At 39.9% G+C, this 13,400-nt stretch overlaps 1 protein-coding gene across 1 annotated transcript; it reads left to right on the top strand.

Moving 5' to 3' along the window:
* Positions 1-4,277: 4,277 nt before the first annotated feature.
* LOC121050592 (secreted RxLR effector protein 161-like) lies at positions 4,278-4,925 on the top strand. The gene has a single exon (XM_040511304.1). The coding sequence runs from the start codon at positions 4,278-4,280 to the stop codon at positions 4,923-4,925; it is 648 nt and encodes a 215-aa protein (XP_040367238.1).
* The last annotated feature ends 8,475 nt before the right edge of the window (positions 4,926-13,400 follow it).

Here is a 13,400-nt window from a genome sequence, read left to right as displayed (position 1 = left end):
GTGTGGATGCAAGACTATGAAAGTGGAGAAGGGCTGTCAGAAGAAGAAGAGTTGCACAATCTTGTGATGTTCACCTCTACGTCCGATCCAACTACGTTTGAAGAGGCGCACAAAAGTGAAAAATGGCAGGCCGCAATGGTTCAAGAAATAGAGGCAATCGAGAAAAATGGTACTTGGGAATTGACCGAGTTGCCAAAAGGAGCAAAAACAATCGGAGTAAAATGGATATTCAAAACAAAGTTGAATGAAAGTGGAGAAGTGGATAAATGCAAAGCACGACTTGTTGTGAAGGTGACAGGACCCGCCCCGGATTTCACCCTGAAATCCGAAGTGGCCCTGCGGGGCCCACCTTAGAAGAAATCCTACTAAAATTTGGCAGAACTTCCCCTAAAATGGGCTACCCAAAACCTGTAGAAAGCATTTACACTTCTAAATCAAATCATCCTTATACTTCTGGAGCCACCCTGCTTCCCAACTCAACATCAATCTCCAATTCACAGAACACAAACCTCAACTTGAAAAACATAAATCCCATAGGTAATCAGAGCAATTCTAATAGAAAGGTAAATAAGGACAACCTAACTCAAAGGCAAACGCGGAAGCCATGCTGTTGACTATGCCTCAACTCCGTGTACGCCCGACCTCACTAATTCGCCTGCAAACTGGGCAGTTGAAACCGAAGGGCCCAGGGGAAAGTATTAAAAACACGTTAGTGTGAGTGGACAAAAATAAGCAATTTTAAACAAAAGAGATTTTATACTTTCCCACATTTAATTTATTAAAAAAAATCTCCCGATGCATGCACTAATTTAGGAAAACGAAACAAAAGGAGTTCCGCTCAAGAAAACCGACTAGCCCCGCTAGTCCCAAACAACTTAAAGGAAGGATGGAAACTCCGATACTCAACAGAATAAGACCAGCCTCGCTGGTTAAACGGAAATCAGACTAGGCCCCGCTAGTCAAGTGATATTAGGATATGGGGAAGAAATATCACCATACGGGTAATGGAGCCTCCCAGGCTCTACCTACCCTCGACTGCCACTCACACATAGATTGTGCGAGGAGAAGAACTAATAACCTCAACTTCCACTCACACATAGATTGTGTGAGGAGGAGAATATGACCTCGACTGCCACCCACGTGAGGAGGAGAAAACTACCTCAACTGCCACTCACAAACACAAAGTAAGTGAGGAGGAGACTTAACCGCATGACCCGCGTATGGTGAGGAAGAAGATCGACGAAAGCCAATAAATCTGTATAGTTTCCCCACATATCTCACGAAATAAGAATCCAAGTGTATAAAGACGTGACCCCACACGCCAAGATCATCTCAGGTTCAAATATAAATAGGGTATAAAAAAGTATAAAGTCTTACTTCATTGAAATCTCAATATAATCTCAAATCGCCGAATATAAATATAAAATAAATAGTATAAATTTCCGAATCCGCATAAATCAAAATCCTCAAATCGAGCATAATGAATCTTAATTCAAAAGTTCAAACTAATAAATCCATCAATAATCCAAACCAAAATAAAATACTCGATAATTAAGTTAATAAATCAATAAACTCAAAACTTGCGGAATATAATTTGCATGCATCAATTAAAATCAAAGGTCCACTCACAGTGATTCAAATGCAATAACCGTCAACTTATCCATCCCAAGTCAAGAGCTTGGAAATTCCTCCATTCAGTCATTTTCGATACTGACCTTTTATTCTATCTCAAGTAGTCACGCTCAAGTGCTTAATAAAATAATTAAGCCCAGTTAGTAACTTAATAATAATGACAACTTTCTTAAGTAACCAAAACGTGTTAAATTCACCAATCTACTTTAAATTGATAATTACGGGTAACCATTTCCGAATAATCCACTTAACAAAGTAAACTCATTTGGAGTATGGTAGTTACACCATTTTCAGGTTATAATTCAAGTTAACCATTCGACTTTAATACTTAGCCTTTAAACCTTAAATGTAAAATTCATAATCACCATTTCCAAATGATTATGTCCTTACGGAAATTCCTAGATATGGTAGTATTAGAATATTCCAATTGGCAACTCGTTTCATTAATCTTCATCGAACAATCGATTTAACTTGCTCAAATAAAATGTGTCATTCTCACAACAATTTCCTCTTAACATCCATTTCAACATTCAGTTACTTGCCAAACTCGTCAAAACCGATCCATTCAATATTCACCAATACCTTAATTATTTGGCCAAACTACTTACCACTTCTAGTAAGACGTTTCCACAATGGTAATCAATTCGTCACTTCCTAACTTTGCACAAGCATAACACCATCGAAAATATATTTGAAACCATTCTAATTGCAAACCACTAACTCCATCAATTCAATAATTTGACCAAACCAATTATAGCAATTATAAGGTCACCGAACCCAATTCCTTACCAATTCTTCATCTCCAAATAGAAGGCCAATTCTAAATAAGTGTAGTCCTCCACCACCAACAACCATTCGAACTCCTAGCAATAACAACACAATTTAATAACAATCTTCAACCAAATTTATATCTCAAAATGGAGTTCCTGATTCTTACCTTCCTTCATTATACGTCAAACTGAACCAATGCCTATTCCTTTCTCCAGAAATTTCAGAACACATAAAACATAACCTTCACACAGTCCAAAATCCATCAACAAAATTAGGGTTTCTTATCCCACACCGAAACAGAGGTTTCAACCAAAGAAATATACGAAAATTACCTAACGCAGATGACCAAGATATCCGGCGACCCACGCGCTAGAGGCGGCGCTTGCGGTGGTTCTAAGTGGCGTTAGGCTTCTGGGTTTCGAAGGCTAGTAGTTCGTGAGGCCTCGACTGCATCCATGGTGGAGATGTTGTTTAAACGTGGCTGGAGATTGAAGAACGAAGAACCCAGACTTGTCGGCTCCGGCAATGGAGCACGCTTCTGTTTTTCAGGCCGGCTGGTGGTCAAAATTTTGAGTTTTGATCTCCGTTTCTTGTTGAGTGCAGAGGTGATTGCGGTGTGGTGAGATGGTGGCCGGAAATCTAAAGGAAAAGAGGAACAGTGGCATCGCAGCCTTAGGTCGGGTTTCGGCCTTTCGGGCAGATGTTGATCTGGGTTCGACCAGTGGTGGAAGTGTTCCCGGATGGTGGTCGGATGTGGTGGCGGAGGGAGGTGGAGAGAAAACTAGAGAGAGAGAAGAGAAGAGAGGCAGTGCGGCCGAGGAGGAAGAGAAAGGGAAAAATGGAAAAAATGAAGGAAAAACCTAGGGTTTTTTCTTTATATACTTGACTTAGCAAAAAGTCAGTTTTGCCCTTTGCAAATTTCCGATAACTTCAACGTAGAAATAAAATTCCATAGACTGTAACTAATTCATACGAATTCCGATTCTTGCGTACTGCATGTCTATGAACTCGGTTTAACGTTCTCTACAACTTTTGTTAAGAAAATTTTCTCAAATTTTGACCCGAACAAAAAGTCAACTTTTAGGGCCACTAAAAGTATCGAAACAAAGTAAAAAGTGAAAGTAATTGTCATTTACTGTCCAAATGACTAGTAAACTGATAAATTGAGGTACGGGACGTAACATAAGGGGTATGCTCAACAGTATGGGATCGATTATACTGAAGTGTTTGCACCTGTGGCTAGGTGGGACACCATACGCATGATAATTGCTCTTGCTGCTAAAAAGGGATGGTGTGTGTATCAAATGGACGTGAAGAGTGCATTTCTGCATGGTGAGTTAAATTAAACCGTTTTCGTTGATCAGCCACAAGGGTTTGTGAAGAAGGGTGATGAGTTGAAAGTGTATAAATTGAAGAAAGCCTTGTACGGCCTCAAACAGGCTCCACGTGCGTGGTACAGTCGTATCGAAGCCTACTTCATCAGGGAAGGATTTGAACGGTGCCCACATGAGCATACCTTGTTCTTGAAGTCAGGAGAAAAAGGTACCATTCTCATTGTTAGTATATACGTTGATGACCTTATATTTACTGACAATGATGAATACATGTTTGAGGAGTTTAAGAAGTCTATGAAACAAGAGTTTGATATGACGGATCTTGGTAAGATGCGTTATTTCCTTGGAGTCGAGGTTGTTCAGAATGAAGATGGGATTTACATTTGCCAAAGGAAGTATGCAAAGGAGGTGTTGGAGAGATTCGGAATGGAGAAGAGCAACTCGTCTAGGAACCCTATTGTCCCTGGATTCAAGTTGATGAAAGATGAAAGTGGTGTGAAGGTGGACGCCACTATGTATAAGCAGGTTGTTGGCTGTTAGATGTACTTGACAGGTACTAGGCCAGATCTCATGTATGTGATAAGTCTAATCAGCAGGTTTATGGGAAGTCCGACTGAGCTACACATGCAAGCAGTTAAAAGAGTCCTCAAGTATCTCAAAGGCACTGTTGATTTGGGGATTCTGTACAAACGAAATGGGAACGAGCAGCTTGAGGCATACACGGATAGTGACTATGCAGGTGATCTAGATGACCAGAGGAGCACATCTGGATATGTGTTTCTGCTTAGCACCGGTGCAGTTTCATGGTCTTCTAAGAAGCAACCTGTAGTTACCTTATCTACCACCGAAGCTGAGTTTATAGCTGCAGCCTCCTGTGTTTGTCAAGGAATTTGGATGCGCAGAGTTCTTGAAAAGCTTGTCCATGCTCATAATGGAAGCACAACCATGTATTGTGATAACAGCTCCACTATAAAACTTTCAAAGAACCCGGTGCTGCATGGAAGAAGCAAACATATTGACGTACGTTTCCATTTCCTTCGTGACCTTACCAAAGATGGAACAGTGGAGCTGGTCCATTACAACTCACATAATCAAATAGCAGACATCATGACAAAGCCACTGAAGCTTGAAGTGTTTAAGAAGCTTCGTGAGCTACTTGGGATGTGCACGGTAACAGGTATAAACTGATTGCACAAGTGCAAACAGTTTAAGGGGGGATATGTTGGAACAGCTATGGCTTAGCTGTTATTCTGAACGTTCAAGTTTGCTTTAGTTATTGCAGGAAATAAACCCTATTTATTAGGGCAGTACGTTAGATATTAAATCCCACTTATGAGGGCAGTACGTTAGGTTTGAATAGGTTTGAATGTTTCCTCTACGTTGTGCTATTTGTTTCTATCTATTTCTTTGTAAGGCTATATAAGCCAACATTCAGTATTGGAATAAACTGTAGAATTCTCCCAGATATTGTATTGTGTGTGTGCTAGGTTTATACAACAAACTGTTGTTTAAAATAACTCACTCAGACAACATCAAAATATAACCATTGTCTGAATAACAATTGCACAATAGCAATGTAATAAATGTTGACTGAATCAAAAATTTGGACAATAGAATAATTCTTGCTGTCAGCTGATTATATTAAACAACAGTTAAAAAATTTGCTGTTGTTGGAATTGTGTTGTCTGATTCTTTTTTTGGCATAGTGTGTCGTAAGCTTTGCCTACGTATGCCATGAGTGTTTTTCAATTGACCAAGAGCTTCTATGATGATATGGAGCAAATGTGTGCACGCTTTTGATGGGATAGTACTCTAGATAAATGGAAGATACATTGGAAGAGCTGGAATGTGTTGTGTAATCCAAGAGAAGAAGGGGGTTTGGGTTTTCATGGCCTATCCAATTTTAACTTTGCTATGTTGGCTAAACAGGCTTGGCGTATTCTTAATGATCCCTCTTCACTTATAGCCCATGTTACAAGGCGAAGTACTTCCCTGATGGTTCTTTTTGGGATGCTTTACCGCATGCTTCTCCATCTTATTCGTGGATGAGTATTTTCCCAATTAGAAGCTTATTACAAGGTAGTTACTATTGGCAAGTGGGGAATGGTTTCAGCATAGATATCTTCTCCGATTGTTGGGTTGCAGCCCTGCTTAACTAGTGGGAGGTCAGTAGCCTCTGTGATGGTTGCAATGGGGGTTAGTAAGGTCAGTGAGTTGATGATGGGTGCAAGAAGATGGAATATTCCTTTGATTAATCAGTTGTTCTAGGTAGAGGCGGCGACTATGATCATTGCTATTCATTTGAGCAGTCGGAATGTGGTGGACCCACTAGTATGGAAGATGTCACATGACGGTAAGTTTTCGATAAAAACTGCTTATCGTCATGCTTTTGTTCATTCTTCTAGTTTGTGTCCTCTATCATTGCCAGTGGGTAGTGTATTCTGGAAAAAGTTTTGGAAGGTGGCTAATCCGAATAAGGCTAAGATACATATGTGGAGGGTGTGTCTTGATATTCTGCCTTCCTTGGGCAGATTAGCTTTGAAGAGAGTACACTCCATTCTCAATTGTGCGTGCTGTGTGAGATACACAATGAGACTACACTCCATCTTTACAGAGAGTGTTCCTTCACGAATTCGGTGATTCAATCAAATGCTCTTCTTCGATAAGTGTGCTATAGTCCTCAAGTTATGCACGATGATGTTCTTACTAGGTTAAAACATTGTGCACAAGTTCTTTCTCTATCTCAGTTTAGGGAGCTACTTCTTCTGCTTTGGGGAATATGGAAGGAAAGAAACAACAGGATCTGGAACCAAAAGTGTAGGGACGCTTGTGACGTGAGGTTGGGACTGGTTTCAAGATTTTCAGAATTTCGCTTTCACAATATGATACAAACCCGTGTTAAATCTAGAAGTGCTAGAGTTGTTCGGTAGGTAGCTCCTCAGACGGATTTTCTGAAGATTAATGTGGACGGAGTCTTCCATTATATAACATGAGCAGGCGGCCTGGGGTTTGTGGTTAGGGATGAATGGGGAAATATGTTGGCAGGGGGAGCTGGGCCTTTATTTGGTTAGTTATCTCTAGAACATGCAGAGGTGTTGGCATGCAAGAATGCATTGGAGTTCGCTTGGGATCATGGTTTTGTTTCAGCTATTTTGGAAACCGATGCTACAGAGGTGCATCATCAACTTAATGCTCAACATTCCACAAATACTTCTGCGTTGGGCAGGATTAGGCCTGGCAATTCAGCCCATAACTCGTTAACCGCCCATTAACCGCACGCTAAAAACCCATTTATTTCCGCCCGATAACTTAACGTGTTAATGGGCTGCCAACCCGTTAATAACTCGTTAGTTAACGGGCGGAAACGGGTTGCCCGACTGAACCCATCGAACCCGGTTAAAAGAGAAAAAAAACAGTTTTTTTTTTGTTTTTAAGAATTGTGAGTCCAATATGTATTAACTTTGATAGTTCGATTTAATAAAAATCAACAATGAAAAAGAGTTTTAATGGGTAATGGGTTGGAAGAGGGTTTAAAAATAATAATAAAATATAAAAAAATTTGAGAAGGTTTAATAGATAATGGGTATGAAAAAGAGTTTTAAAAAAATGTAAAAAAAATAAATAAATAAATTCATTTTTATGTTAACGGGTCTTAACGGGTTTCAATGGCCAATTTATTGTTAACAAGTATTAACGGTTTTAGTGGGTAATTGATTAGAAAAGATTTTTTTTTTTTTTTTAAACCTTAGCGGTCTTAACGGGTTCCAACGGGTAACCCGCAAACCCATCGGACTCAACCCGTTATAACCCGTTAAGATAACGGGTTATAACGGGTTGAGCCCGTTAAGTCCGCCCGTAACCTGCCTGTGACCGCACTGTTGCCAGGCCTAGGCAGGATTTATGAGGATGTTGGGGGACCAACCCAATTTGAGGGTGAGTCATGTTGGTTGAAGAGGAAACATGGTAGCCCATCAGTTGGCTACTCGAGCTTGTGCTCTTAGATGTAGAATCGCTGTAAATCTGTATGCAATTAGGATTTTATTTAATTAGGATATCCTGTAATTATGGAAAGATTGTTTCCTATTACAGTTAGACTACTCCTTTGTACTTGTATATATACCCTCATTGTGGGATGAATAGAATTATCGAATTAACCTTGAATTGAAGTATTCTTTTCTACTTGGTATCAGAGCAGGTTCAATCCTTTGAACTTGCCTGCATCCTTTGAATCCTGAATCCTGAATCCTGAATCCCAAAGCACACCACAAACCGTTGCGTACCACCACCATTAAAATCAAGTCATCCCTGAATTTTTGAAACCCTAGAAAAACCAAACCTAAAAAAAAAAAACAAACAAACCCCAAATTCCTCAATGGCCGTTCAACGCCGACCAGATCCTCCTCCAGGCTTCTCAGGTCCTTCTCCACGCCGTCCTCATGACAAACCAAACCCATACGCAAACAAAAAATGTTTTGTCTGTGGGGAAGTAGGTCATACCAAGGAGCTGTGCTATGAAGTGATTGGCTACCCTGATTGGTGGGACTTCACCAGGAAACCGCGAAAGAATCCGAGCAAGGCGGCTATTGCTACTACAGAGGAAGAGCATCTCGACAATGCCTCCGCTAATGTAGCACAGTCAGGTATGAAGGGTAAGGCTACTTTGAATAATACATGGATAATTGATACAGGTGCATCTGACCATATGACCAATGACCCAAGTCTTGTGAAAAACCTTAGACGTTCCCCTCAAGACATTGTCTCTACTGCTGATGGTACTCCAACTCCGGTCACCGGAGAAGGTTCTATTGCTTTATCTGATACCTTAACCCTTGAATCTGTCTTAGTTGTTCCATCACTAGCTTATAATCTCTTGTCTGTTAGTCAAGTTATTTTAGCTCTTGCATGTATTGTGACCTTCTATCCGTCTTTCTGTGTGTTTCAAGACATTCTGACTTGACGAATTCTTGGTTATGGTGTTAGAAGGGGGAAATTATACTATCAGGATTTGACAGAGACTGGAAAGAAACAGAAGCATCTTTTGGGACAGGCTAATCATATCAACGGGATAGAGAATGCAAAGGAAGCTGTATGGTTATGGCATCGCCGTTTAGGTCATCTATCCTTTCGTTATCTTAAGAAGCTGCAACCTCAATTGTTTTCAGTTGTTAGTGATTTGGATTTCCACTGTGACATCTGCGAACTGGCCAAGAGTCACCGTATTTCATATTCACCAAGTCTTAATAAAAGTCCTGTTCCTTTTATGAAGATTCACTCCGATGTCTGGGGTCCTGCGAAAATTCCTTCTCTTTCTGGAGCTCGGTATTTTGTAACGTTTATTGATGATTGCACTCGCATGACATGGGTGTCAATACTGAAGAATAAGAGTGATGTATTTGGAATGTTTACCGAATTTCACAAAATGGTGGCAACTCAGTATCAACAATCCATCAGAGTGTTTCAGTCTGACCATGGTGGAGAGTTTGTGAATGGCCCTATGATTGAGTTTTTCCGGTCACATGGAATTCGTCATCAAACCTCCAATTCTTATACTCCTCAACAGAATGGTTTAGCAGAACGGAAGAACAGGCAGTTGATGGAAGTTGTTCGTGCTTCCTTGTTTGGTATGAATGTACCTCGATCCTATTGGGGAGAAGCAGTAAAATCAGCAACATATCTTATCAACCGTACTCCTTCACGGGTGATTGAGTTTCAGAATCCTCATCAGAAGCTTCATACACTTTTGACCATCCCTTCTATGCCTAATTTGGAGCCCCGGGTGTTTGGGTGCACAGCCTATGTTCATATTCCCAAGCCTCAACGCAGCAAGCTTGATCCATGTGCCCGTAAGTGTATCTTTGTTGGTTATGCTGACTTCCAGAAGGGTTATCGATGTTATGATCGTCTTACTGGCACTATACATGTCTCTCTTGATGTTGCTTTTCGTGAATCCGAGCCTTACTACTCAGGGGGAGCTTCTCAGTCTTCCCTTCAGGGGGAGAGAGGTTGTGAAGGGAATCCTCGTTCTCGTTCTATTATTGATTTTGATGTCTTTGAAGACTTGGAAAATTTGGAGGATAGATTTGAAGGTAGAAATTCGGAAACAGACAATGTGACTGCCGAACAGAGCATTGTAATTTCCGAAATAGACAATGCGACTGCTGAACGAAGTGTTGCGAATTCCGAAACAGAAAATGTGACTGCCGAACAGAATGCGACTGCCGAACGAAGTGTCGCGAATTCCGAAATAGAAAATGTAACTGCCGAACAGAGTGTTGTGAATTCCAAGACGGAAGAGACAACTTTTTTGGATAGTTTGAATCAAAATCAAGACATATCTGAAGCTCACACACAAGATATTTCCCCTTCTGCATCACCAACTGAAGATCCCGGTCAGAATGATCCACCTCAGGTACCCCTAAACTGTAATGAGTCTTCTGGGTTAGAAAGTGTCGAACCTAGGAAATCACAAAGGGTTACCAAGGGAATTCCTAAGAAACAATATGAACCAGATATCAAAGCCAAAGCTAAATACCCTATAGCTAATTTTATGTCTAACAATAGGATTTCTGGGTCACATGCACTTGTTGTTGATCAATTATCTACTGTATCTATTCCTAGTAACGTGCAGGATGCATTGGCGGATACAAAATGGACAAAGGCGATGAATGAAGAATTGGAAGCTCTCCAAAAGAATGCAACATGGGAGCTAGTACCTATGCCGGTTGGAAAAAAGACTGTAGGATGTCGTTGGGTATTTACTGTGAAGCTTAATGCAGATGGAACTATTAATAGATACAAGGCGAGGTTGGTTGCCAAAGGATATAGACAACGCTATGGGATTGATTATGAGGAGACTTTTGCACCTGTGGCAAAGATTAATACTATCCGGATTCTAATCTCACTTGCAGCAAACAAAGATTGGCCCTTGCACCAGTTTGATGTGAAGAATGCGTTTCTTAATGGGAATTTGGAAGAAGAAGTGTACATGGATGTGCCCCCAGGTGTTAAGAATTACCTAAGTGACGTTGGCAAGGTGTGTAAATTGAAGAAGTCTTTGTATGGCCTGAAGCAGTCTCCAAGAGCTTGGTTTGGAAGATTTTCAAAGTCCATGAAAGCCTTTGGATACAGACAAAGCAATTCTGACCATACCTTGTTCATCAAGCGCAAGAGTGGTAAGATTACAGCTCTTATTGTGTATGTTGATGACATGATTGTTACAGGGGATGATCCGAAAGAGATAAATGAATTACAAAAGTATTTGTCAAAGGAGTTTGAAATGAAGGATCTGGGACAACTGAAGTATTTTTTGGGTATTGAAGTTGCAAGGTCTAAGAAGGGGATTTCACTTTCACAGAGGAAATATGTTCTTGATTTACTTGCTGAAACGGGGATGTTGGACTGCAGACCCATTGAGACACCCATTGAGATGAATCACGGACTTGCTATCTATCCTGATCAAGTGCCAACTGATAAAGGGAGGTATCAACGTCTTGTAGGAAGGTTGATTTATCTTTCGCATACTAGACCTGAGATTGCTTATGCTGTGAGTGTTGTTAGTCAATTTATGCATTGTCCTAGTGAAGAGCATATGGATGCAGTATTTCGTATTTTGAGGTACTTGAAGAGGGCGCCAGGTAAAGGGTTACTGTTTCAGAAAAAAGATGAATTGGAAGTTGTTGGGTACACAGATGCAGATTGGGCTGGTGATAAAACGGACAGACGTTCTACATCTGGGTACTTCACTTTTGTTGGAGGGAACCTTGTCACTTGGCGTAGCAAAAAGCAAAAAGTCGTTGCCAGATCAAGTGCAGAAGCTGAGTTCCGAGATATGGCACATGGAGTATGTGAAATATTATGGATTCGTAATGTCTTGAAGGACCTGGGTTATAAGCTTAAAAAGCCTATGGATTTGCATTGTGATAATACAGCTGCCATTGAGATTGCACATAATCCAATTCAGCATGAGAGAACAAAGCATGTGGAGGTTGACCGTCATTTTATTAAAGAAAATCTTGACAGAAAGGTTATTCGCTTTCCATTTGTAAACTCAGAGGAGCAATTAGCTGATGTTCTTACTAAAGGAGTGTCTAGGAAGGTATTTGACAGCTCAGTTGACAAGTTGGGCATGATAGATATCTATGCACCAACTTGAGGGGGAGTGTAGAATCGCTGTAAATCTGTATGCAATTAGGATTTTATTTAATTAGGATATCCTGTAATTATGGAAAGATTGTTTCCTATTACAGTTAGACTACTCCTTTGTACTTGTATATATACCCTCATTGTGGGATGAATAGAATTATCGAATTAACCTTGAATTGAAGTATTCTTTTCTACTTTAGAGAGTTTCAATTTTATTTTTCTGCTCTTGATTTTCTTCTACTTGCTATTACAGTAGCAGTGGTGGTCTGCTGCTGACCAAAAAATTTATACTCAACAACCCTTAGATTTACATCCAAGGGTGGAAAATAAAACACCTTAACTTAATAATAATTCTATCTGCCATTGGATTTACATCCAAGGGTGGTTGAGCATTATTTTTTAGTCAATAACTGATCAGGTGAACATTTTCGATTACAGCAGAGTTTTGTAATGTTAAAATAATTTTATTTTCAATAAAGGGTTGACGTCTTTAGATTCAAAAAAAAAAAATTTAATAAATAAATCTAATAACACTTCCTATAAAATGAGTGGGGGAGCAATGAAAAAAATAAGAGCAAGGGTGATTATCTCTATCCCAAATCCCCAATGTACATCGTAATTTAGGCTTGATTTTTTATATCGGCATATTGGCCGGTCCCTCTAATCGTAAATTCCTAGCTCCGCCCCTGCTCAATGATGTAAATTGAAATTCTTTAGAACTCGATCTTGATACTTCAGAGTTCAGAGCTACTTTTGTTCCCCTGTAATCCTGTATAATGAGAACACATAAACACCAACCAGAATTCGATCTAAACCTTGCATGAAAACGTATAAACATCTTTTCCGTTTCATCGTTGTTTGTGCAATACGCACTCAACTTCTTCATCATCTTGGTCGAGATCACCAACTTAGGACACAAGCTGAGAAGGCTGCAACTGACCAGCTATATACTGAACTAGCATTGCTAGTCAAGCTTGCTCCACTACTGTGCTCGAAAAATACAATAATTCGGTGATCTAGGTTAGATTGATTACCCTCGACCCATCCACCCTAGATTTGGGATGAAGCCCTGAGACAACAAACAGGCAGCTAGCTCCCTGGTCAAAACCACATGACCAATAAGTCAAGAACCCCGACCTCCATCTCGGATTATTCAATAAGGCTTATAATCATTTTTTTTCATTTGGATATTTATGAATGACCAATAAGTCAAGAACCCCCGACCTCCATCTCGGATTATTCAATAAGGCTTGAATCATTTTTTTTTCATTTGGATATTTATGTAGGTGTTAATATTACTCTTCTAAGACCAAACTTGTAGACATCGATCGTGACTGCATATTGCTTGTATTCAGTTGAGCCAAGTGGCAAATCTGCAACGATGATACATTATACACGAAACAAATAAAATGTTGCGGGCTCATGATAAAAAAAGAAGAAGAAAATCATATTGAATTCTAATCATATATGAACGTGTTTGAATATCTACAACCATCTCAATATATATCTCATGCTTTTCAT

This window comes from Rosa chinensis, chromosome 7 (assembly GCF_002994745.2).
Source record: "Rosa chinensis cultivar Old Blush chromosome 7, RchiOBHm-V2, whole genome shotgun sequence".
Taxonomy (NCBI): domain Eukaryota; kingdom Viridiplantae; phylum Streptophyta; class Magnoliopsida; order Rosales; family Rosaceae; genus Rosa; species Rosa chinensis.
The sequence above is the reverse complement of the archived record's forward strand: the minus strand, read 5'-3'. Positions and strand labels throughout refer to the sequence as shown.